At 33.3% G+C, this 27,970-nt stretch overlaps 2 protein-coding genes across 2 annotated transcripts; both read left to right on the top strand.

The window, feature by feature from the left end:
* The first annotated feature begins 402 nt into the window (after window positions 1–402).
* Window positions 403–3,049, top strand: LOC120275588. Its single transcript, XM_039282211.1, has 2 exons — window positions 403–2,612; window positions 2,659–3,049. Exons 1-2 carry the CDS (start codon window positions 403–405, stop codon window positions 3,047–3,049), a joined length of 2,601 nt encoding a protein of 866 aa, XP_039138145.1.
* A 10,966-nt stretch (window positions 3,050–14,015) lies between these two features.
* On the top strand, window positions 14,016–24,454 carry LOC120276261 (protein fluG). Its single transcript, XM_039282984.1, has 18 exons — window positions 14,016–14,231; window positions 16,972–17,223; window positions 17,661–17,728; window positions 17,827–17,942; window positions 18,042–18,147; window positions 18,414–18,570; window positions 18,638–18,733; window positions 19,177–19,225; window positions 19,397–19,662; window positions 19,831–20,003; window positions 20,550–20,670; window positions 20,749–20,801; window positions 20,884–21,013; window positions 21,769–21,914; window positions 22,083–22,274; window positions 22,812–23,044; window positions 23,844–23,986; window positions 24,133–24,454. The coding sequence occupies exons 1-18, from the start codon at window positions 14,058–14,060 to the stop codon at window positions 24,193–24,195; spliced, it is 2,538 nt and encodes an 845-aa protein (XP_039138918.1). The 5' UTR covers window positions 14,016–14,057; the 3' UTR covers window positions 24,196–24,454.
* The last annotated feature ends 3,516 nt before the right edge of the window (window positions 24,455–27,970 follow it).

Here is a 27,970-nt window from a genome sequence, read left to right as displayed (position 1 = left end):
TGTTGATTAGTAGTAATGCAAATTGTAATTTCTGGAAACCAGGTTGTTTAGAGGAGGGGTTAACAATTAGTTGGGTGTCCTGGCACGCGTCATGTTTGTGGAAATGCCTCAGTGGCGAGTTTGTTGTGAATTGGTTACAATTCATGATTGTTAAGATTCCCTATATAAACAGGGATACAATGAATGAGAAATCAAGAAAGATTTGCTCTATTTTCCTATCCTTCTCCCTCCTCCTTCCTCTCTTTTCCTCTCTTTTCCTCTTTCTCATCATCTTCTTTTCTCTGGTTCTTTTCCTTAATCTGCTGGAACTTGGTGAGCCTGCATCAAATTGGTACTTTCATTGACTCCATGACAGAGGGCATGGTGACTCGAGCGCGGGCGATTGAGTAGCAGCTAGCATCTATGGCCGATCAACTGGCTCGGCACGACTCTGTTTTTGCCAAGATCGACTCCCTATGCTCTACAGTTCAGCACCACTCCGAATCCTTTGAAGCCATCCGCAAGAGTAATTCAGAATCATTCGATCTCTTGCGTACCTCTATGGCCTCTCAACAAGCAGTCATGGCGGAGATGATGGTCAAGTTACAGCAGTTGGACAAGCCCTCCACCCCATCACCCCAGCCTCATCCGCTTCCATTACCAACATCCCCTCCATTACCAATGTTTCAGTCCCATCTTCCATTCACTCCACCATCTCTCCACCCCCCTGGCTCTATATCTCCTCCTCGTTTGCCTAGGATTGAGGTTCCCCTGTTCACGGGCGAGCATGCCCTCAGTTGGTTGTTCCAAATCAACCACTACTTTCATTTTCATCAAATTCCTGATGATCATCGCATCGCCATGGCCGCTTTCTACATGACAGGGCAAGCTCTTCAGTGGTTTCAATGGTTGTATTCCACTTCCCAGTTGTCTCATTGGGACGATTTTGTTCGGAAGTTGGAATTGAGGTTTGGACCATCATCTTTTGTGAATAACGACGCCGCACTATTCAAGCTTCGACAAATGTCCACCGTCACAGATTACTTGAATGAATTTGAGTGTCTCTCTACTCGTGTCACTGGTTTGAATGAGGAAAAACTCCTTAACTGCTTTCTTTCAGGTCTTCGTGATGACATCCAACGGGAGTTATACATATTGAAGCCTGGAAATCTCCACGACGCTATGGGCATGGCGAGATTGGTGGAGGATAAATGCAATGCTGGCCGTTCTCTGCAACCCAGGTTGACGTGGCCAAAACCACCTCCACAACTTTCTCCTGCACCGATCAATCGAACAGCACCCTTGCCGATCAAGCGACTCTCCCCGGTAGAGATGGCAGCATGGAGAGAGAAGGGATTGTGCTTCAATTGTGACTCCAAATTCACACCATGTCACAAATGTAAACCGGCCCAGTTTCTTTGTTTGTTGGTGGATCAAGAGGATGGGAATCCTCCAGATGGTGAACCTCCATCGGAACTGGAGCACCAATTGGTGGAGGGCTGCGCAGGAGAAACTTGGGAACATGCCAGCCCATCTATTTCCTTTCATGCTTTGATGGGGCATGTAGTTCCCTCCACATTGAAGCTCGTTGAATCCATTAATGGACAAGAGGTTCTCATTCTAGTAGACGGCGGGTCTACGAACAATTTTATCCAAAATCGGCTGGCATCACAATTGAAGCTGGTGGTGCAACCATCGGCCCATACGAGAGTCTCCGTCGGCAACGGCGACGCTCTCACGTGTGGCGGGGAATGCTCAGTCGTGCCTCTCAAGGTAGGAGATGCAATCTTCATGGTTAATCTAATCCTATTACCCATTTACGGTGCAGATCTTGTTTTGGGGGTCGAATGGTTGTTACAACTGGGCCTGGTCCTCTTTGACTACGAGAATCTCTGGATGGAATTCAATTTCCAAGGCAGTCATGTGCGACTTCAAGGTTTGACTCAACCACAATCTCAGCTGGTCAGGCCTGCATCTCTTCCAAAAACGGACTCGGATGGAGCACAATTTTTTCAGTTATCAGTTGAATCCATTGAACCAGCTAATCCGGATCATGTTCCATCTATTGGATCCGAAGCACCAGTCGTCTTCCTCAATGGCTTCAACTCTCTTCTTATTAATTTCAGTGAAATTTTTAAAACTCCGACTGGTTTGCCACCGCCACGAGCACAGGATCACTGCATCACCCTCACACCCGGAGCACCACCTGTAAATGTTAAGCCATACCGGTATCCATATTTTCAGAAATCAGAAATTGAGAAGCTCGTCGGGGAAATGCTGTCTGACGGGATTATACGGCCAAGCACAAGCCCCTTCTCCTCGCACGTCCTTTTAGTCAAGAAGAAAGACAGCACTTGGAGGTTTTGTGTGGATTACCGGGCATTGAATGCGGTGACCATCAAGGATCGCTTCCCGATCCCGACTGTGGAGGAATTGTTAGACGAGGTTGCCGGATCTCAGATCTTCTCCAAATTGGACCTTCGTGCGGGCTATCACCAGGTCCGAATTCACCCAAATGATGTGGAGAAGACGGCGTTCAGAACGCACGAGGGACATTATGAGTTTCTCGTTATGCCGTTCGGCCTCACAAATGCACCATCCACCTTCCAATCACTCATGAACAACACTTTCAGGCAAGTGCTTCGCAAATTTTTTTTTTTATGACATTCTTATCTACAGTCAGGATTGGACCTCTCATTTGACTCATTTGACTGAGGTGTTTGGGAGACTCCGAGATCATCGACTCTTCACTAAACTATCAAAGTGCGAATTCGGATGTACTTCTATTGGGTATCTTGGCCATATCATCTCCGGTGAAGGGGTGGCTGTGGATCCTGAGAAAATCCAGGCAATTCGGGAATGGCCTTTACCAGTTTTGGTGAAAGCTTTGAGGGGATTCCTAGGCCTCTGCGGCTATTATAGACGCTTTGTTGATCGGTATGCAGCACTTGCCGCACCATTGACTGAGCTTCTCCGCAAGAACGCATTTGTCTGGACACCGGCGACAACTCAAGCTTTTCAAACATTTAAAGAAGCCAATGATGCAAACACCAATTCTACAATTGCCTGATTTCACTGCTCCGTTTGTTAATCAAACTGATGCATCGGGTACCGGAGTTGGCGCAATTCTAATGCAGCGAGGTCATCCTATCGCGTACTTCAGTAAGCAGCTAACAAACCGCATGCAAGCTGCATCAACCTATGCTCGCGAAATGTTCGCGATCACTGAAGCTGTGAAGAAGTGGAGACAATACCTATTGGGCCGACGTTTTATAGTCCAAACAGATTACCGGAGTCTCCGATCCCTACTCCACCAAACCATTCAAACACCAGAGCAGTAGAGGTGGCTTTGCAAACTTCTTGGTTACGATTTTGATATTGAGTACAAGCCAGGGGTGTTAAATGGTCCTGCTGACGCTCTGTCTCAGAGGGAAGAAGCAACACTCTCTGCTATGTTTTCAAATTTAGGGCCACAACCAATTCTCTGGGAAGCAATACAGCGTGCTTATAATTCTCATGGGGAAACAATGAAGCTCATAACCTCAGTGAAAGAAGACCCAGGACAACATCCGAATTTTGTTTTAAGGAATGGAATTCTCTTGTTCAAAGGGAAGGTCTGGATACCGGCAGATTCAGCTCTTCAACCATTTCTGATTGCTGAGTTTCACAATACGCCAACGGGTGGCCATGCCGGCATATACAGGACATTGACGCGTATCGCGAGTATTTTTTATTGGCCAAACCTCCGGCAGTCGGTACGCGACTTTGTGTCTCATTGCACAACATGCCAAACCATAAAGCCGTTCAACTGAGCACCTCAAGGTCTCTTGCAGCCACTGCCAATCCCAGGAAAAATTTGGCATTCAATATCCATGGATTTCATCACAGGAATGCCACCATCCAATGGAAAATCAACAATTCTGGTGGTTGTTGATAGATTATCTAAACATGCCCATTTTTCAGCATTAGGATCTCAATTCACAGCACCACAGGTAGCAGAAGTCTTGGTGAGGGATGTCATCAAGTTGCACGGCATACCGGCTCAGATCGTTTCCGATCGTGACCCAATTTTCATGAGTAGCTTCTGGCGGGAATTGTTTAAGCTACAGGGTACTCTGTTAGCTACGAGTAGTGCGTACCATCCCCAAACGGATGGGCAAACGGAGGTACTCAATCGATGCTTGGAGGATTATCTCCGGTGCTTCGCTGCCGACAACCCCCGACAGTGGTCGCGCTTCTTGCCGTGGGCAGAGTGGCACTATAACACGGCTTGGCATTCGGCGATCAATATGACTCCTTTTGAGGCTGTGTTCGGTCGACCACCACCTTCTCTAACGGATTACCTCGCCGGAGATTCCACAAATGCTTCAGTTGATGATTTACTGATTGAACGGGCAACTGTTCTCCAGGAGTTGAAGAAGAACTTAAGTAGAGCTCAACTTCAAATGAAGAATCAAGCTAACGCGGGCCGTACTAATGTCCAATTCCAGAAGGATGATTGGGTGCTATTAAAATTACAGCCGTATCGCCAAACGTCTTTACGGCAATGGTCATTTAACAAGCTTGCTAGGAGGTTTTATGGACCATTCCAAATACTGGAACGAATTGGTGCTGTGGCCTATCGCTTGAATTTGCCAGATACTGCCAAATTACATAATGTATTTCATATTTCCAGGTTGAAGAAGTTTATTGGGGATCCTACTATGGAGGTTAATCCGTTACCAGCTGAATTTTTAAATCAGCACCCAGTATTGACACCTAGTAATGTGCTACAAAGCCGTGAGATACTTAGAAAAGGAAAAGTCATTCCTCAGATATTGGTTCAATGGGGACAACATCCAAAAGAGGAAGCTACTTGGGAAGATACAGCTGAGTTTCAAAAGATGTTTCCTGAATTCACCCTTGAGGACAAGGGTGTAGTGGAGGTGGAGACAATTGATGCGAATGCTATTACTGGGGACAAGCTCACTGATAGAAGGAGAAGTGGTCGTCGAAATTAAGGCATCGGTGGTGACAAATATAAAGATTTTGTGATGAATTGAGAAGCAGGAAAGGAGATACTGATTAGTAGTTAAATGTTGATTAGTAGTAATGCAAATTGTAATTTCTAGAAACCAGGTTGTTTAGAGGAGGGGTTAACAATTAGTTGGGTGTCCTAGCACACGTCATGTTTGTGGAAATGCCTCAGTGACGAGTTTGTTGTGAATTGGTTACAATTCATGATTGTTAAGATTCTCTATATAAACAGGGATACAATGAATGAGAAATCAAGAAAGATTTGCTCTATTTTCCTATCCTTCTCCCTCCTCCTTCCTCTCTTTTCCTCTTTTTTCCTCTTTCTCATCATCTTCTTTTCTCTGGTTCTTTTCCTTAATCTGCTGGAACTTGGTGAGCCTGCATCAGTTTCCATTAGATGTGAAGTGTATTGAGGATGAGCCACCTCAATTGCCAACATTCCAAAGTAATGAAGAAGATTTTTATGAAGATGAAAAAAGATGGCTTTATCTAAGCATGGGATTAGGGTTTGTTTTCGGACTTTGGGCTTTCTGCGGTTTACTAATATTAAACAAAAGTTGGCCCTTCACATATTTTCAATTGCTAGATGATTTGTTCAATAAGATATATGTAGCTATGGTGATAAACTTCAAGAAAAAAAAATGAAGAAATAGACCTTGTTCTTTGGGAAGATGATGTTTTCTTTAAACTTGAAGAATTCCAATATTCTCTCATATGTATTAAATAATTTAGTTAGTATTTGTGTACTGTATTGTGTTATATTTGCAATTAAATTCTGATGGCATAATGGTGTAACACAGTAGTCTTATGGTTAAAATAAAATATGAGCATGTTATTTTTTTTTTATAGCAATTTTTCACTCAAATATATATACACTCATATTTGCATTCTATTATTACTATATTATATGATGTATAATATTTTTTTGAAACATTCAATCGCTTCTGATTATTATTGTCAATGTTATTAATATAAATTATATTAATCTTGAAAGTTACAATAATGAAGCGATAGGAATTATAAAACAACTCATAAAAATAATAAAAAAATATCATTACAAAATTTTTGCCTAGGAAACAAAATAAGCTTCAATTTGGTATTATCCAAATTCAGTGTTGGTGCTTAGAAAGCAAGCAAGCCATGCATGTAAAAGACTATATGATAAAGTTAGGAGAAAATATTCCCATAAAAATCTCACTTCACAATAAAGTAGAACTTGTTTGGTTGACTAGAAAGTTTGAAATAAATTCTCTACCCCTCCACCGAGTATGATTGAGCATTGATATATTAATTATTTATAGTGCAATAGATATTGTAAATTTAAATAACAATAATAATAATAATAATGATAATATGAAATAATAAAAACTAGTTGAAAAGATATATACCCATTAATAACCAAAGGGCTTTTGGTCCAACGGCACTGATCCAACAACAAAAAATGTTATTTGAGAGATAATAATTGCTTGGAATCAAAATACGCTGAATGCAAATGGGTGCCAAGAGTCTCTGGTTATGAATGCACGCTTATAAGCCAATCCCTATACTCACCTATACTCACCGGGTCAAAGTGCATAGGTGAAATCTCAATGCAATTTGAATGCGTGCCTCCTGAGTATTAGTGCTCATCACTTTTTTCTCATATATATATATATATATATATATATATACTCATTAATACTTAAAAAAACAAAACAATATTAGGATGACATAAATATTTATAACACAACTCATGCGAAAAGAAACTTTTTGAGGAAGACAATAGGCAAAGAAACTTTGATAAAGAGAAACTCGGAGCCATCACAAGTGTTAACTGTTGGCATAAACCCATTGGCCCAAAACCAATGGAACAAACCAATGAACTATAATCCATTAGCCCAAATCCAACTCCTCTTAATCCATGGATCACCCAAACAATGGTTGGCTTAAACCATTAACCTAAACCATGAACTTAATCCATGGATTAGTGCCCATGTGTTTAAGGAAAATGGTGGTTTTAGTTGGCCTATATATATGTGAGCTTATTCTCATTCTTACACAACCAACAAGTGAGAGTGAGAGGAAATTAGAGAGAAAAGGAAAGTGTGGAAAAAAAATATTTTGAGAGTTAGTCCAATCTCCTAGTATAAGAGAGAGAGTACTGGTTTTCTCCTTGTTATTAGTAAGAGTTTGTAACAAGGGTTTTCCACGTAACATCTTTGTGTTCTTTATTTTTCAGCATTTCTTTTCATTTATTTTGCTGCAGTAATGCTATATTCGGTCCTACATTTAGAATATATGTCTTCCGTCTTTTTTCATATTAGTTTGCATCTCAAATCTCCAACCACTCATAGAGCTATAAAGCCGAACGATGGAAGTGTTTATGAATTTATAATTGTCTCAGTAGAACAAGTGGAGATGGGGCCTTCACACATGGGCACCAGAGACCTGCACATAACCACTACTCACACTCCCCAAAAATATACCATCACCCACAATTTAAACACTCATCACTTATGAAGGATTTTAATGAGAATTCGACTATCAATAAATTACTTCATCGTTAGTTATGAATTTGTAGTTCCCCTATACATAAATTGCTCTCCTTTCTGTATGCATATCCCCATCTCTTATAAATATAGTTAATTTAATAATTAATTCTAACAAAACTGTTTTGTTTGTTTGTCAGTTGATGTACCCTAAAATTGATTTATATTTATCTTTGACCCACATATTATGGACGTTCACAAAACTATTTAGTTTGTTTGATCAATGTTGTGTTTGATCCATGGATTAGAGTGTTTTTTTAAGAGAATTCTAGTTTAAATTTTAATCATAGGAAAATTTATATATGAGCTAACAACACTTAAAAGTAATTAGAATTATATAAATTTTTAATTAATAACAAGTGTTTATAAATATTAATTTTTATGTTTAGTTAATTAAATATTTATTTACAATTTAAATGATTACTTTTCATTAAAAAAATACGGATATGATAACTCAAAGCCATAATGGTTAAAAAAAGAAAAATAATTTAAAAAGTGCGCAACAAAATAGAAGATAAGTGAATGAACAACAACATAATTGTCAATATCGAATTAAAAAGAAGGTTTTTGGAACTATTAAAAATAAAGCAATTCTATACTATTTCGAAAATTAAAACGTGTCAAATGCAGCTACCTTCTCTTAACCACATGCTTTGCGTGTTCGACATTGGCACTAGCGGTAGTTCTAGCTAGTTCAAGTATGCATGGATAGTTATATATTTTATGTTTTTTTAGATATGTGTATTCAAATTATGGTCAGTTTAATCAAAAGTTATATCATTGCACTATTTTACATTCAAGATAATTGTTTTGTTGGATAATTTTTTTTTTAACTGTATGCCTTCAGCCTCCTTACCAGTGAAGTCTTGGTGCCACCACTGGTTTTTGCGATTGTGATAGTTTTAGGATATGTATTTTTATTTGTAGCACAAATTTTGATAGAACTTTCTGCATATACTCCCTAAATTTTCCCAATTAACAACTTAATAAAAATTATGCAAGCAAATAGTAAATGAAAAACAATATACTTGAAATAGTAACAAAACAATACAATCTAAACAATATTATGAACACAAAATTCTAGTAATATTGCATATAGACATATAAGTTAAAGGAGAAAACTTAAGTGAAGTGCAATAGATAAAGTTAATGTAGATCACCATTGAATTTTTTATACTTATCCTGAGATGAGTAATTTAATAGAAAGATTAAGAGTATTATGGGAAAGTTGTTATATTTTAATATATTTTTGGTACATGTGTCAAAAGCTCATTGGATATTACACTAACTACACCTATTGCACTACACCTAAGTAGACCTCTAAGTTAAAGCACAAACAAAGTCATTTAATTTACCAAATTCTAATATCATATATAGAGTGCATAGGAGAAAATAAACAAAGTAACTACAAATGAAATAGTGTCGGGCAAAAGAATACCCCAAAAATTCTAAAATGAAAATAATATTTTAAAAGAGAATAAAAATATAAACTAAATGTAATTATGCAAATAATATATTTTATAACTTTTTCGGCGACACATTGAAAGAATTAAAACCACCATAATTACTATTTTGAGCATTAAATCACACAATCAATAAATCCGCCCCTAATTTATATTTTTTTATTAAAATTTTGCTAATACACCATATTTAGAAACACATTCAGATTTTGAAATTCAACAGCTTCTATCATTTGATTTCCCATATTTCTGTCTCTTCAATTTTTCTGCACTGTTTGTAGGGGTAAGCTAAACCCTAAACCCTAAACTCGACCCATATCCGACCCGGTTTAAACCGGGTATTAAAAATTGGATACCCGGTTTAAACCGGATCATATATCGGATATCTGGATCCGAATTTAAGTTTTATCTACTCCATGGATTTGTTTTATATAACAACATTACATAAAAAAAAAACAAATATGAAAAACTTACAACTTAGCATTAAACTCTTATATTATTCTCCACACAACAAAAATTATAACTAAAGTAAAAAAAGAGTTTTATCAAAGATTAGGCATTACAAAAATAAATAAATAAATAAATAAATAAATCAAATAACTTCTTAAGCATCAAGTGTCTCATCAATGATGATCATTAGTTGCTAGAGAGAAGAGATTTGAATGGAGACTAGAGAGAAGAGGTGGGTAATGACTATTGGTGAATGGGAGGTAGAGATTTGAAATTTTTTCTTTTTACTTTTAACCCTTGTAGAATTTAAATTTATATATATATATATATATATATATATATGAGTATATAACTCTTTAAGTTATTTGATTATGCATTTGGATATATTTTTTATTTTTAGCCCTTGGAAAAATTTAAATTTATTAATGTACATAAATATATATATTATATAACTTTTAAAGGGTTGAGAACTTGAGATGAGGGATTTGGATTTTTTTTTCATTTTTACTTTTTAGGCCATATAAAATTTAAAATTATATATATATATATATATATATATATGTGTGTGTGTGTGTGTGTAATATAATAAAAATTAAAAACGGGATCGAATTCGAATACCCAATTTTTAATTTCTCCCGACCCGATTCAACCCGATTTGCATTAAAAAATTCGGATCGGGTACCCGACCCTTTTTTTTTTATTGGGTACCCAAAAAATTAGGATAAAAAAATCGGATATCTAATTGGATCATTGGATCCAGATTTTTTTTGCTCGCCCCTAAATGGTTGAATATATTTGAATTTTTATCTATAATCCTACTCATTTTCCATAAAACCCAAAAAATAATCAATGTCCACCATTAATAATAAAAAAATACAACCCACAAAATCCAGTGTCTTTGATTAAATAATTCTATATAATTATATAACCTGAACCGCCCGGTCTGGTGGGCTGACACCTAAATTGGTTCAGATCTTTAACTGGACCACTTATGCAATCAATCCGGTATAACTCATTTTGATCCACCTTGAATTAGTAAAACCCAATGAACAGTCATGGTTTCTTTGACCAGAGGAAGTTGAATTTTGTTTTTTGAAATAACTTTTTCATCCCTTCATTTTATTTTTATTATTTATATTAAAAGGCAAATAATATGTTATTTCTTTAAAATAAAAAATTGTAAAAAAGAATGCTTAGTCTTTTTTTTTTAATAACCATGGTTGAGATATTTCTTTGTTAAGATTTTTTTTGTGTGTGTTAATTTATGATTACCATGAAGTGATTAACAATATATTTTTTTCTTCAAATTATTTATTTGATAACTAACAAATGGTAATGAATGTTATATTAAATATTATATATCATATAATTAAAAATAATCTATAATTTTAAAATAATATTAAAAAATTTTATTGGTTAAAATATCAAAATGATCCCTCTATTTTGCATTTTCTATCTTTTTAGTCCCTCTAATATAAAATCCGTCTTTTTGGTCCTCGTATTTGCACATTTCTATCCTTTTGGTCCCTCCAATTGACGAATCTACCTTTTTGGTCCTTCCAGCTAATGAACTGGAATAACCAAAAAAGGATGAAAATGTGTAAACACGAGGACCAAAAGGCGGATTTTACAGCTAAAGGACGAAAATATGCAAATACAAGGACCAAAAAGGCGGATTTTATATTAGAGGGACTAAATGGGTGAAAAACGCAGAATAGAGGGACTATTTTGATATTTACACCAATTTTTATTAATTTGGCATTTTACGGAATGACCCCACAATTGAACTATTTAACTGGAGACCTAGATTCTAGAAAGGTTTGATGTTTAAGATTGTTCTAATAATTATACTCCGAACAATACACAAATTATTGGTATATTGTAATAGTTATAATTATTGAACATAATTTAACATTTAATGCATTTAATGTAAGTAAATAAATAGAATTAAACATTTCTCATTACAAATATCACATTTAACAGAAACAAAAACTTCAATACAACAGAGAAAATTAAAAAAAAAAGTTTTAAAATCTTTCTTGAAACTCTCTCGAAGCCGATAATACAGCTAGTTTACATATATGTAGATTATTTAACATGCTTTAATTAAGTCAAAATATCAAAAAATGCTTGGAAGACAAAGTAAAATAAAATTAATAAAACATTGAAATCTTATTTTTCAATTAAAGACATTGGAATAATTTCATTAAATTAATTAGCATAGGTTTATAAATTAAATTTTAAATTTTAATTTTAAAACAAATTGAATTAACAAAAAAAATTTCCCTCATAAAAAAATTTTAACAACCACCAACCCAACATAATTGTATTGAAAAAAAAATCATCATAGTAATTCTTTTTCTCACGAAACCAACACAATATCATAAATTTCATGGCAATATTTCTTAAATATGTGGATGTTATGGTTGTGAGCATGCAACACTTAATTGTTTATTTTCAAAATTATTAAATTTTATCTAGATAATTAATTTTTCTATCATGAATTTCATGACAACTTTTCTTAATCATGTGATGCACAAGGCCAAATTTTTTTTTTTTTTTTTATGAACTATGCAATAATTAATTATCTGTTTGAAAATTATATTAGTATTTATTTCCCCCTTTAAAACTAAGTACTAGACCATATAGATTTTAGAGGGAAGTACCAACAAAATATTATCAACCCTTGAAACCAAGTTCTGGACCATAAATTTTAGAGAAAGTACCAACAAAATCTTACTCGGAGTTTCACATCACCATCTAAACCTTTAGAAAAATCAACTCTCTTTTCACATCTTTTGAAATTTCCCAATCACCATCTAATCCCTGATATTAATTAATTTTTATTAAATTACAATTTTACCCCTTCTTCTTCTATGTTTTTGCATTTTTTTCAGCTCACATACTTTTTGCTTGTCTAACACTGTCAGATTTTTCACATAGTGTGAGTTGAGATTCAAATCCATTTATTTTATATGTATATAAACACTTTATACAAAAAAAAAAAACTCAATAAAAATATACTTAAAAGTAGTTGGTGATTACAATTTTTCTTAATCATGTGGATGTGCATAGCCGAAATTTTCTTCTTTCTTGTTTTAAGCCATACAACAATTAATATATCTTCTTAAAAAAAAAAATCTATTTTCAAATTTATTTTTTTATTTTATATTTCTACAATTAACTTTAATAAATCTCTTTATTAAAAAAATAAAAATAGTAGGATACTCTCATATTATTATTATTATTATATATATATATATATAATATTTATTTATATTCAATATTTATTATTAAAAAATTGTAAAAATTGTACTCTCATAGTTATATAATTGTTTAATATTTTTTATTAATTTCATGTTTTAATTATGTGGATGTACACAGACAAAATTTTCTTCTTTGTTGTTTGAACTATGTGATAATTAATTATTTATTTTCAAAATTATTAAATTTAATATACATAAGTGATTTTTTTTTATTTTAGTTTTCTTATTAAACTAAGTACAATGTTATATATTTGGGCCATTTAATAAAATGGCCCTCATTTTTTTTTAATTAAACGAAATGGCCCTAGGGCCATTTTTTAATGTCAAAAACGACTCTAGATTCATCACATCACCCATAGGGTGATGTGATACTGATCGGTACTGAGTCGATGACTCAATCACCGACCTGTCAGTGACATGAGTATTTTAGAGCCATTTTAATTGTCGAAAATGATCCTTACGACCATCACATCACGGGTGATGTGATATCCGACCCTACTGAGTCAAGCACTCGATCAGTGTCGACTGGACTGGGCTGATGTGGCATTTAAATAAAAAAAATCGGGATTTTTTTATTTAAAAAAATACCACGTCAAGATGTCGATCAAGATATCACATCACCCATGGGGCTGATGCTGATGGTCCTGCTATTTTTGACAATTAAAATGACCCGAGAGCCATTTGGTTTAATTAAAAAAAAAAAGGGGGTCATTTTAATAAAATGACCCTATATATTTCATTGCAATTATTTTTTGATAAAATAAACAAGTCATATTAATAACGTGTGCAAACAATAAGTTAATACATCAACCCACCGTACCTTCACGCAAAGTCGCTTCCTCTATAAGACACACACCTTATAAAAGAAAATTGACAAAAATAAATCAAGAACTCATTTGTCATTACAATTTTTCTTAAATACATAGATGTACATATCTAAATTTTCGTCCATATTGTGGCGAACCAGGTAAAAATTAATAATCTATTTAAAAAAAATTAATTAACTATTTTCAAAATTATTAAATTTAATGTATAAAATCATTTTTAATTTTATATTTCTATAATTCATTCCAATAATTCTCCTTTTTTTTAGAAAAAAAAATAGTGAGATACTCTCACATTATTTATTGATATTCAAGATTTATTATAAAAAAAATTGTAAAAATTGTACTCTCAAAACTCTAATTTTTTTAATCTTTTATATTAATTTCATGTTTTAAAACACATAAATAAATTTTTTTATTAAATATTAAAATTTCTAAATAAATTATATATATATATATATATTGGGACCCAAAATGATTTGCATCACTTTTTCTCTATTTTTTCAAAGCTCAAGAGCTCGAAGAAGAGAAGCCATGGCGATGGAGGCCAAGTACCAAGAGCTTCGCAAAGCCGTGGAGACGATCCCTCTCGTCGATGCTCACGCTCACAACCTCGTCTCCATTGATTCAACCTTCCCCTTTCTCCGTTGCTTCTCCGAGGCTGAGGATGAGGCTCTGGATCTCACCCCTCACTGCCTCTCCTTCAAGGTACTCTTCCTCATCATCATCATCATCATCATCATCATCCTTTTCTATTCGCTCTCTTTGAAGTTAAGAAGATCGATTGAAGGTTTTTTTTCAGAGAAATAGATGAAAAAAATGGAGAAATCCGAGTTCTCATCTTTGTTTATCATTGTGATTTTCATGGCGATGATTTCAATGCGTTAATCATTCGTTTTCATTTCGTCTGATTGAAATTAGGAAGATTAAGCATGGATTAATCTGGATTTTTAGAGAAATAGATGAAAAATAGTAGAAGAAAACTGAATTCATGGAGAGGATTTCAAGGTGGGTGATGGCGTAGTGATGGTGCACGTTTAGTTGATTTGTTCTGCAGGTTCATAGTAACGAGCATCCATTTTCGTTATGTTTGAATGTGAGTGTTGGTGCATGTTTAGTTGATTTGTTCCGCAGGTTCATCGTAATTTCTGTACGGCTACTCAGTGCTCACTGGGATGTTTTGTTTATGTTGGTCCGCTGGAGCATGGTAAGAATTGGTTGCAGTCAAATGCCGTAGTCTTTAGTCAATGAAGAATATAGTAAAATTATTTGGAAGGAGTTGTCTTGACATTCGAGCATTATTTTTATAAAAGTATTTGTGAGATAATTTAATCAAAAATTCAACGCTAAATTTTGTAATAATAAAATGGTTTAAATGCATCGGTCCTTATCAGTTATTTTTTATCTTTATATTTAAAAAATATTCAATGCAACACTATTTGATTTTTTTAATTAAATAAAAAAAAGGTATATGGTTTTGTGAATGGTATTTTTTACTCATGGCATATAATAATATAATATACACATGTGGCAGAACTAATATATTAGTTGATTTTGGGTATAATTGCCATATAAGTCCCTGTAATTATGTATTTTTTGCCTTTTTAGTCCTTGTAATACTTTTAGGTACATTTAAGTCCTCATATTTGATGAAGTTGGGACTTTCGAGTCCGAGGTGTAGATGGCATTATCTTCGCCGTTTCTTTTGAGCTGGCATGATTTTAAATATTTGCTATTAGGTATAATTAAGTCCTTGTATTTGATCGAGTTGGAACTTTTTAGTCCCCCTATTTCGTAATAAAAAAGTCACATTTGCAGTTAGGTCCAATTAAGTCCTCATATTTGATTGATTTGGGACTTTTTAGTCCCCCAATTTCATAATAAAAAAAGTCACTTCGTCGCAAAAAAATGGCAAAGTTAACGCCATCTATGCCGCGGACTAGAAAGTCTCAACTCGATTAAATATGAGGACTTAAATGTACCTAAAAGTATTACAAGGAATAAAAGGGCAGAAAGTACATAATTACAGGGACCTGTACGGCAATTAAACCTTGATTTTGCTGCATCAAATGTCATATGGATTTTTTAAAAAATAATTATTAGCGTAAAATAATTTGTTAAAAACTTTACATGCAAAAAATGTTTGTATGGGGTGTTATATATATATATATGCCTGTGATTCTACAATTTTATATATGTGTCTTTCTCTAATTTTATATTTTGAGTTTTTTGAAAAATTAAAAAGATTGGTAAATAAAAAATAGAGCCAAATGGACACTTTACTAACTATGATTGTGGTTGTGTTTATTTTATTTAGGACTGGGTTAGTATTGTGGGTATTAGTTTAAAATTGAAATATGTATACGAAAGTTGGTGACATTATTGTAATTCAGTTAAAAAAAAATTATCTGCGGTTTGGTAAATATAAAGTAGAGACATATGGACACTTTACTAACTGTGATTGTGGTTATCTATTTTATTTAGGATTGGGTTAGTAGTGTGGGTATTAGTTTGAATTGTGAAGTGTTATATGCAAGTTATCTTTATTTACAGAGTTTTACTTATTTTTTTATTTATGTAAATATTGAATTTTTGAGAAGCGGGAGGGTTACTCTTCTCTCTAATTTTGTTTTCTCAGAATTTTTTTTCCCCTCTTTATTCTCTTCCATGTATATTTTCTCCCTATTTCATCTTTATTATCATATTGCTTGTTTGCTTATATGCATAAAAATATCCACAACAAAATTATGAAGTTTTCACATGATTCAGACGAGCATGTGAACTATGTATGCTTGTGTCTTCTGTTTAGATTGTGCACAAGTTCATGTGCTAATTCTTTTATTTGTGTTTCCCTTCTAATTTTAATTAAAATTTTTAATTCTATCTTTTATTTTTATTTTGTTTTCATCATTTTTCCTGTTCCATATTTATTTCATTTTAAATGTTGTACATTGATTCATATTTCATTTTTTTTTCACTCCCTTATATCGTTTCACTTTAATACATCTTTAGATGAGCACACCTGTTAAAAAGAAATTTCAAGTAGTACGTAGGAGATTAATGAGTTTAAGTTGTGATGAGCTCTTTGTCATGCAGAGTGAACCCCATAATTTAAACTTTTACACATTATTTAGTCTAATATAATTGTTCCTAAATTAATAATTAAATGTATATAATAAATTTATTCACATATTTAGGCATCTAAATTCATTTTATTTAGTAAAGAGGTCAATTCTATTCAGTTGAGATGCTCTTAGTTAATAATAAGTCTTTTGCTCTGCAAAGGATGAAATTCAATAGTTTAGTGATTTACAGATTTGTGCATGCCTTTAACATCTTCTTAATCATACTTGAGGGGTAGTATTCACAACTATTTTGGTTATTCACTCCCCTTGTTTATTTTCGTGTCAGAAGTAATCATTTGATGTTTTATCACTATGAGCTGCAGAGAAGTTTAAGGGATCTTACTGATCTTTACAAATGTGGGCCTTCTTTGAGCGCACTTGAAAGCTATAGACAGTCATGCGGCCAACCCTCAATTGCTCGAAAGTGTTTTGAAGCTGCAAATATTTCTGTGGTTTTGATTGACGATGGCATCAAGTTTGACAAAATGCATAACTGGGAGTGGCATAATGATTTTGTTCCTGCTGTTGGTAGAATATTGAGAATTGAACATGAGGCTGAAACAATTTTAAATGAAGTAAGGATTTTTTCTTCATCTTAATTTCCCCCATGTTTTCCTCTCTCACTGTGGTATTTTTCTTAACTTTAAATTGGGTATTGATCCAAATGATCCCTACCTATCAATATAAATTGCTCACCTTTATTATTTTACAGGTGGAACCTAGTGTTATGTTAACTTTACATTTCTGGAGATCTGACTTTTCAAGGGTTGTCTATTCCTTGCCATATGTGATTCTTCTATACTCCTTTGTGTAGCTCACTCCAAATTCATCATTCATTATGTTTATAACTAGTTGTTTACTCAGTCTTTAGCATAGCATGAGCCAACCTTCAAATGCTACTTTATTGTTTATCAGCACAACTCTTCTTCTTGGTCCAATCTTGATATGCTTCTAAAATTGAATTTGAATTTTGTTGATCTATCTAAGCTGGTGTTTATTGTTTTCTTTTCAGGAGACAGATGACCTGTCAACATGGACACTAAAATCCTTCATTGAGATATTTTTGAGAAAAATAAAATCATATCCTTTTTGTAATTATGATCGTTCATTTCTACTGACTTTTTTTCCCATCGTAATTCGTAAGTCATGTTAAAGTCCATTCCTGAACTTTCTGATACAGTTGCTGACAAGATTGTTTCTCTGAAAAGCATAGCTGCATATAGAAGTGGTTTGCAAATTGATACAGAAGTTAGTTGGAAGGCCGCAGAAGAAGGTCTTCTCGCTGACTTAAATTGTAAGTAATGTGAAGAGTATTTGAAACAGACCTATTTGGATATAAAGTCATTTTCTAACTTGAGATGATAGTAATGCTTCTGTTGCACTTCTTTTTCAGCTGGGAGACCTGTTCGCATTAGGAATAAGAGCTTCATTGATTATTTATTTACGCGTAGTTTAGAAGCCGCTCTAATGTTTGGACTGCCTATGCAGATCCATACTGGGTAACACAAAGCTATCATATCACTCAGGCACTTAATATTTTATAATTGTTCATAAAATTTGCCTTTTCACATGTGGGAGAGAAATTAGAGGCCCACTTATCTGTGCATGCGGTGTACCACAATCTTGCTACCTGTCTGCTAAAAAAAAAGAAAGATGAAAAAAAGCATTTAAATTACACAGTTCTCTTTGTGAATAAGATTTCTGGGCATGTTCTGAGTTTGTAGCTTTTTGTAACAATTAGTAAAGTTCCATAACACACTTTCAGATTTGGAGATAAGGACTTGGATTTGAGATTGTGCAATCCTCTTCATCTACGAGGTGTCCTTGAAGACAAGAGGTTTGCCAAATGCCGGATTGTTCTTCTCCATGCATCTTATCCATTTTCAAAAGAGGCATCATACCTTGCTTCAGTGTACCCTCAGGTTTCGCTTTCATGCACTGTCTCATTTTAAGTGTTAAGTGCGCAATTCATTAATACATAATGTGTAGGTTTACCTAGACTTTGGCTTGGCGGTGCCAAAACTTAGTACACAAGGAATGATATCTTCTGTCAAAGAACTTCTGGAGTTGGCACCAATTAAGAAGGTGAACATATGCTACTTTGGTCCTTTTATTTTTTAATTATTTTTAAGGTTGAACTGTAGAAAAATGCAGCCTACTGTTTTTTTAATGCGGGAACTTCTGGTCCTTTCAGTTATTATATTATTTTAAAAATATGCAGTATATACAACTTGTTAAAACAGATGCATTCGTCAACTATATGATAATCTATGCTTTTGGAAGTATCCATTTTAGATGCTGACAAGAACCATTATGGTAGATTAATGAATCTTGTACACCATGAAGTGGATGGCATGGACCTGATTCATTGCTTAGTGTAGTTTGCTCAAGAATGGTGCTGCCATGAAAAGCATGGCATTGATCTGTGCATCTTTTTATGACACATTTTTTGGTATATCTTTATATTTTTTTTTCACAACCCATTTATTGGATTTAATTTTGCCTTTACAATGACTTTATTCCAACAGGTGATGTTCAGCACAGATGGTTATGCATTTCCTGAAACTTTCTATTTGGGTATGTGAAAGTTATAAAACCAGCCTTTATTTATTGTACTAATTTTATCACTTGATTAATTCTTCTTTTCTAAACATTATTTCACGCAACTCTTTGTTCTTTATTTTTCAATATTGCTTCTTTGTGTACTATCGAAGTTCCTTGCTCTTATCTTTTGTATGTATTCTTCAGGTGCAAAGAGAGCACGTGAAGTTGTTTTTTCTGTATTGTCCAGTGCATGTGATGATGGCGATCTTACAATCGGTGAGGCTGTGGAAGCAGTTGAAGACATATTTAGGCAAAACTCATTGCGTTTTTACAACATGAATCACGTAATTGGGTCTATTTCATGTAAAAATTCTGAACCTGGCAAGAGTGAATCAAGAATTGCACCTTCAGACAATATAGTTTTAGTCCGTCTTATGTGGATCGATACTTCAGGTCAACATCGATGTCGTGTGAGTTCTCTCTTTTAGAGCCACACTGTTTTCTTACATTTTGTCTTTATGAATCATAATTCCTTTAACAACCTGATACTTCCTCTGAACCAGATTTTTTCTTCTTTTTTTCTTATTGAGAAAATGGTGCATTTTATTATGCTTTAATGCCTAAAATTGCTTATACAGGTCATTCCAGCAAAGCGTTTTTATGAAGTTGTTAAGAATAATGGTGTAGGTTTGGCGGTTGTTTCAATGGGGATGACTTCATTTCTTGATGCTCCAGCAGATGGTACAAATCTTACGGCCGTGGGTGAGATCAGACTGGTACCTGATTTATCAACAAAGTATACAATTCCATGGTACATTTTTTTATCATCTTGTTTAATTTATTGTAAGTTCTCTTTCTGTTTATCCTCTGATATTTTGTGTTTTTGCTTTTTGTTGTATTGCGGTGTTTCATAACTTACTAGTGACACTCTTCGATGCGACTGTCCTATTTGGCCATTTCCTGCCTAAAATTTCCTCTCTTCGATGTGACTGTCCTATTTGTTGACTTTATGTACAAAACAGGAATCATGTTTTAGTATGGAAGTTGACCAAATCAAATGGATGGACTGTTCATAAATTAATGTAGAATAAACAAAAGAAAATACAAATATTCTTGTGCCAGTGCATCCGACTCCAGAAAGCCTAAATAATACAAGTTGAAATGTAAACTGGCTGCACTTGCTATCAGTTCATATAGTTTATTTTGTCAACATTGAACAACTTGTAACTCAACTCCTCATGACTTAAAAGCTGTATTTGTATAAATCTAGTTTACTGTTGTACTAATAAGAATGATTGCTAGGAGGTTGTTTGTGCATAAATCATATAATAATTTTGGCTCTCTCCTCTCCTAATAGGACAAAGCATGAGGAGATAGTGTTGGGTGACATGTACATCCAGCCAGGTGAACCTTGGGAATATTGCCCCAGGGATGCCTTACGCAGGGTGGCGAAAATAATGAAAGATGAATTCAATCTGGTAATTGTGACTTACAGTATATTAAATTCATCGATATCATCTCTGTTTGCTGTGTTCATGTTCTTCTTTTACATGCAGGTGGTGAATGCCGGCTTTGAAAATGAATTTTATCTCCTCAAAAATGTTGTCAGGTATGTATGATACATTCATTAGGATGCATTTTATGTTCAGACAGCACTTAGTGTTGTACTTATTTACAATGATTATATTCAGAGATGGCAAGGAAGAATGGGCTCCATTTGATTTAACTCCCTACTGCTCCTCATCAGCATTTGATTCTGTTTCTTCCATGCTACAAGAAGTGAATTCTTGTCTTCATTCTTTGGAAATTTCAGTTGAGCAGGTAAGTGATCTGATCTTTCATTATGAGCATCTTTCTTTTTAATATAGATTTGTGAGGCACATGTGGGCAGACAGCGTGATTTAACAAAAAGGTCTTCAAAAGATCAACATGATGTTGTTTTGACCTGAGAGACTTGTCAACACTTGGTAGTCCAAAACTTCATTCAAAAGCATTTTCTATTGTATACTCAGATACTCTAGCTGGAATATTGTTTTTATAGCTAAATATAGTTGCATGTAAAAAATTCTTGTGCATTTCCAACCTTGACAAAAAATTCATGTTACTAGTGGATTTCTTTGTTCTTGTCTACATATAAGGGCACAGTTGGTTCAATATTTGTTTTATTGATTTGCTTCCTTTTGCCGCAATTGTGCAAACAAAAGCATGTACGTGCCCGCGCACACGCACTTGCGCGCGCACGCACACACACTAGCGTGCATGCATAAAGATGGTTGTACTTGTACCCCTGGGTTAAGTCTAACATTTAATTGATACCAAACATCTACAAAATGACAATGCCCTCATTCATTTTCTCCTGCTGATTGTGTTGCTCTTGCAAATTACCTTTCATATTTGATTATGAAGTGGAATCTGTTATCCATAGACCTTGATCAAGCACTTGACAGTATTTGACATGAATGATACAGAGCAATAATCTTATGTTTGAAAGGGTATTTATGCAATAGAAATTATAAAATTAAGGATCATGCAGCAATATATACACAAAAAATCATGACTTTTTTGTGTCATGACAGCTACATGCAGAAGCTGGGAAAGGACAATTTGAAATTGCTTTAGGGCATAAAGCTTGTACTCTTTCTGCTGATCATTTGGCTTTCACTCGCGAAGTTATTAGATCCATTGCAAGAAAACATGGATTATTAGCAACCTTTGTCCCAAAGTGAGTACGAGCTTCTGCTTCCAACACTAAGTTTATTCATTATTCATACATGAAGGGACTGAAAGATTGGAAGGGGACAATTGTTTTTTTGGTGTTATTTCTCTGCTACAATCATTCAGAACATGTTATATTATCGGCATCTCATTACACCACTTGGTGCTTGCTTAGGTATTACTTGGACGACATTGGTTCTGGATCTCATGTGCATTTAAGCCTGTGGAAGGATGGGAAAAATGTTTTTATGGGATCTGAATCATCAAAAACTGAACATGGAATGTCAGTGACTGGGGAGATGTTTATGGCAGGAGTTTTCCATCATCTTCCTTCCATCTTAGCGTTTATTGCCCCTCTTCCAAATAGGTGAGGTTCCTCTTTTAAAATGGCAGCTCGCAAGCACCCACATTCAATAGACTTATAATTTCTTTACTTGGTTTAAGTAGGTGTATCACTGTGTCGGTTTCAATATGTACATTTATGTTCAAGCATTTCCATCCACCCATGAAATTAATTGAAAGCAAACTGCCTACATAATTTACAATAAGCAAATTTTGCCATGGAAGACTTCTATCTGTGAGTAGGCAGTCGATGTTGTGGATTTTTGCTGAGTCTTTCATAAATGCATATTTATTCAGGGGTATATACTGTCACAATTTTTATGTTTCATTACAAATGATCTTATAATTGTCAGTAAAATAGTCTTTGTTCATTATGAACATCAGTATCAATTCACTTCTATTCAAATTCCGGATATACATGTAACACATGATGAGAAGCAGATATAATGCTGAATTTAGGCTCATTGAATTTGTTATATATCTGCATTACTTTGCGAATGCCACCCACTGTGTACTTATGGATTGTTAAGTGTTTGATGTTCAACTTTTCAACCTGATCTAGCTACGATCGTATTCAACCAAACACATGGAGTGGAGCATACTATTGTTGGGGAAAGGAAAATAGAGAAGCTCCGATAAGAACTTCGTGCCCACCTGGTGTGGCTAGCGGCGTTGTTAGCAACTTTGAAATGAAGTCTTTTGATGGTTGTGCAAATCCTCACTTGGGGCTTGCATCAATTGTAGCTGCTGGAATTGATGGTCTCAGAAGGAACCTGACCTTGCCCAGGCCAATTGGTATGACTCAGTGTCAATGCTATCTTTATAAACCTGTTCTTAATTGTTTCCTCAGACTGATCAGGAGCAAAGATATTAATAATTGATGTAGCTAAATAATGTCACTAAGTTATGCAAATATTATCTGCTAATTAATATTTTCTTATGCGACAACATTTATGTTCTATTCTTCTGTTCCCATCTAATATTTTGGGGAAATATGTAAGTTATGCGGTTATGTTAATTAAATCAAGGGTAAATAATCTAAATGATCCTCTACCTTTTTGTGAGTTTCTAATTCAGTCACCCAGCTTTAAAAAGCTACAATCTGGGTCTAATTTTTAGTTTTTGTTACAATTTAGTCACCCGAGCATACACCATTCCGGTGATCACATGTGGCATATTACGTGACACATCTTTTCTGAAGGTGACATATGCCACGTGTGATCGCCGTTAACGGCGTATATTTGGATGACCAAATTATAACAAAAATTAAAAGTAGGGGAATCAAATCGTAACTTTCTAAAACTAAATCGAAATAGAAACACACGGACGGGGGACGATTTAGGTTGTTTTCTTTTAGCAAGATATTTGAAGACACTATGATTTCATAAAATGCTGTATTATTACTGTATAAATGATTCATAGGTGCATTACGACATCCTAATGTGATAGAGCAAAAGTAAATATTGGATAGGTTGGTAATTAAAATCAATAAGTAAAAAAAAAAAATCATTTATCAGTGTTAGAGTGCTTTTCCTCAGACTTGATAAATTTCTTTCTTCTAATATTGAAGCTCTCTGTTTGATTTTTTGAACAGAATCAAATCCTTCCATTTATGAATCTGAACTAAAAAGACTGCCAAAAGAACTGCAAGAATCTATAGATGCTCTTGATCAAGATCAAATACTGAAGGATTTAATTGGCGACAAAATTGTATCGACTGTTATAGCCGTTCGGCAGGTACATTACCATTTGCTAGTTCCGCTTCCATCAATCAAATTAAATTAATAAAACATCTCAAAGTCATTTCTCTACTAGAATCACCATCTTATTTTATTTCCACAAATCCATTTTCTCAGTAGTTTATGCTCACAATGCTTTTGCAGGCTGAGGTTAATTACTACAAAAAGAACAAAGATGCATACAAGCAGCTCATTCATCGTTATTAATATCAATTCTTCGTACTGGAGATCTTCATTACAATGCATTCAATAAATGGTATTTGGGGCCGATAATTCTCCAGGTTCGTCAGGTGAAATGGTTTCATTTATCATTATCGGAACACCTTCATTGCAATGCATTAAATAAATGGCATTTAGAATGAATAATTCTCCAGGTTCATTAGATGAAATGGTTTTACTTATCATTGTTCAATCACTGAAAATTCTTCGGCTTAAGTTCCAGTGAATAACAACTTGAATTACCTAATGTAACATTTCTCTTCTTCAAAATTTCTCATTTATGATACATCTTTTGAAGATCAATATAGCATTACAACAGAACATTTATAAATAACAAGAATCTACTGTAAAATTTCGCTTTTTCAGATATTCTCATTTATGATTTATTTCTTATTGCATTCACTTTACTTATCACTTGTTGGCACTATAATTTACTTATTGCTCATCAAACTTCTTAAACTGCAAGTGATGATCAATGTGAACAAGAACAATTTCATATACTCCCTTCGTTCCTTCTTATTTGTCATGTTTTGGAGCTCTTCTTGTTCTTTTTTATTTGTCACATTAAAAATTTTATGCAGTATTAAATGATTTTTTCTCTAAATCTATGTTTTAATTTAATGTACTTGTACAATTTTTAATAAATCACAATCAACTACGCATTAAATCATATACTTTACTTAGTGGAGTTTTAAATAGGTATAGTTTTGAAAAGTAATAGAATTTTTTATAAAATTTAAATTGTCAACTAACTTTAATCGATTTTTTTAATTTGTGTGAAGTAAGTAAATTTGACAAGTAAAAACAGAGAGAGGGAGTATGAATTATCTCGTTTATCCTCTTGAATTGCAAGTGATGATCAATGTGACAGTAAAAAATCTCATTTATAATTCATCTCTTATGATGTTCATTCAGCATTACTTATTTTTTTTCAGTACTTTGCTTTTCGGTTATCGATCATCTTGAATTGTTTATTTCTGATCAACATGACCGTATAAGCAAATGTTTAAGTTATGAAAATCATCATCTCATCATCAAGAATTGAAAATGACTTAATTTGACAGGTATTACATGATGATATAATGTTAAACCACTAATTTGTTGTTGCATGGTTTTGCTCTTAATTTTCTAAAAATTGAAGTTCCAAGTGTAGTGCAAAAATGTTTAGTTTATGTAAAATGATGTGATTGCATGTATGGAATTTTTTTGACTTGTGAGATGAATATTATATGGTTAGAGCACATGACAGGGGACGGCACTAATTAAATAGATTTTTTTTTTGCATATATACCCTTGTAAAACCTACTAATTGTGTATTTATATGTATACGCAAGTGAAAGTTGTTGTTACATGTATGCCTCGCTAAAACAAAACTTTGTTGTTTGTATTTTTCACATATTTATTTCCTGAATTTATATAAAAGTAGATATATATATGTATATATATAATGTTAGAATCTTAGTTTTAGATGATATAGATTCAATTGTGAGGTTTTTGTATTTGTTTTTATATAATGTAGTGTTTGTAAGAAGCTATTGGCAATTTTATTATTATATGGAGAAAATAATTGAAAAATATAAATTATTTGTGTTTATATATATAAACACAAATAATATATTATATATATATATACAAGTGACATCATTTATGGATGGGCATCACAATAACCATTAGATCATCATCCAATGGTTAAAATTAATTTTTGAACAGTATCAAACAGTGCCAAATAATATTATATAGTGGTGCATAGTGATTATAAATAATAAATTTATACAGTATTTATATAAATAATAACCGTTGGATGATGTTTAACAATTGTAAACAAACATTCCTAGCAAATAGTAACCTGTGTATCTATGTAGATGACTTAAACCCTATATATATATATATGAATCTTAATACTTTATGAACTTTATAAAATTATATATTACAATTAGATATTCTCTTCTAATTTATTTTTTTCTTTTATAAATATGACAAGCACAATAATTAGAGTGTGAGCACAACCAAGAATTAATGATCTAGCTAAGCATCTTCACATGGGGATTAGGATGCAAGCCCTTTTTTACATCGGGATCTTTTATGGTACCTTGTGCACAGGAGAGCCCTCACCGCTAGTGCACAATTTACTTTTATTCATCAAGTGTTAAGTGGAATTTAAACACCCGACCCTCTGCATACCAGCAAAAACTTTGTCCATTGGGCTATCTAATGTTGCCAAATCAAATATTTTTTGATAAAAACTAACAATTAAAAAATTAATAAAACTAACTAATAAATATGTACAGAGAGAGCTTCAATCATCTATGAACGTTAGTTGAATTAAAATCTACGAACATTGCTATTAACCGTTGGATTGCGATCCAACGGTTCATCACTATTGGATGAATATTATCACTGTGCTTATAAATAGTAGCACAATACTAATCAATCCAACTAATCCCTTGTTATGTCTCACTGTAGTCCCTTAATTAATACTGTATTTATCTATGGACATTACATGAACGTCCGCCACGGATGATTTATTTCCATATATATATATATATATATACCTTTTGTTTTATTTTATTAATATATAAGTAGGGTTGTGCTGGCCAAGAAGGCCATGAGGCCACATGAGAGCCCTCCACGTGGCAGCACGTGAGGACCGCACGAGCCCTCAAACTACTTCAAACTCAAACCCTTACCCCTTGTCCTTTTTATCAAATTTCGCAATTAGTCCCTGAATTTAAAACCATATCATTTGAGTCTCTAAACTATAAAAAAATTATTTATTTATAACCTACACTAAGATAGATTTATGTATTTTAAAAATTACCAAAATAATATTTTTCGTCAACGAGAAATCAAAATTATATTTATTTAGAAAACAAAAATATATCATATATGTGTAGTTGAGGGACCAATCACTAACTTTGACTAATAAAATAGAAACAAGGACTTATTTGCAAAATCGCAAGGACATCGATGGTGACGTGGACGGGTGGAGTTCCAACCTTGGGGGGAAATTGAGGTTTTCTCTTAAATTTATGCCTAAAAAACAAAGCCTCAATCTCATTTATAATATACCTCTCTTAAATCATTGATGTACTTTTTAATATTTTTTTAAGTTTTAATTTTATATTTTAATTAGGATTTTTGTGGTTTTTTTTATTTATTATTATGGCAAAGATAATATCAGGATAAGTTTATGTAAGCAAAGAAATATATAGATATTTGGAAGAAAAAAATTCATTCTAACCCATAATTATATTAAAATTTTAATACGAATGTACTTTTTGACTTTGTTTTTATTTATTTATTTTTAAAAATATGGGCAAGCCACGTCAACACTGAAATTAATATTTTACATTTCTGTATTCTCACTTTATATGAGCAAAGATTCGAAGTTCAATTTTTTTTTTTGCATGACATAAATACTGTACAAAGAATTTAATGTCAATAAACCAAAAAATCTTTAGTTTATTAACACTTTAATGAGTGACACTAGTGATACATAAACGTACAAAAAAAAAAAACTTTTAAATTAAAATTTTAAAACTTTTAAAAAATTGATGTTTAAAAGATGACTATGATCAATTATGTGTAATCACTACGAATAATTATAATAATAAATTACTTAAAACTCTATGTATATTTTGATTACGATGATACAATTTTTTTTTCAATTTATTTTTTTATTTTTTTAATATTTTGTTTCTAATCTTTCCGTTGTCAACATTTTAATAAAATATCAAAAAATATTATTAATGGTTGTTTATTT

Source organism: Dioscorea cayenensis, chromosome 14, assembly GCF_009730915.1.
Source record: "Dioscorea cayenensis subsp. rotundata cultivar TDr96_F1 chromosome 14, TDr96_F1_v2_PseudoChromosome.rev07_lg8_w22 25.fasta, whole genome shotgun sequence".
NCBI lineage: Eukaryota > Viridiplantae > Streptophyta > Magnoliopsida > Dioscoreales > Dioscoreaceae > Dioscorea > Dioscorea cayenensis.
This window is presented reverse-complemented; position numbering and strand designations above follow the sequence as displayed.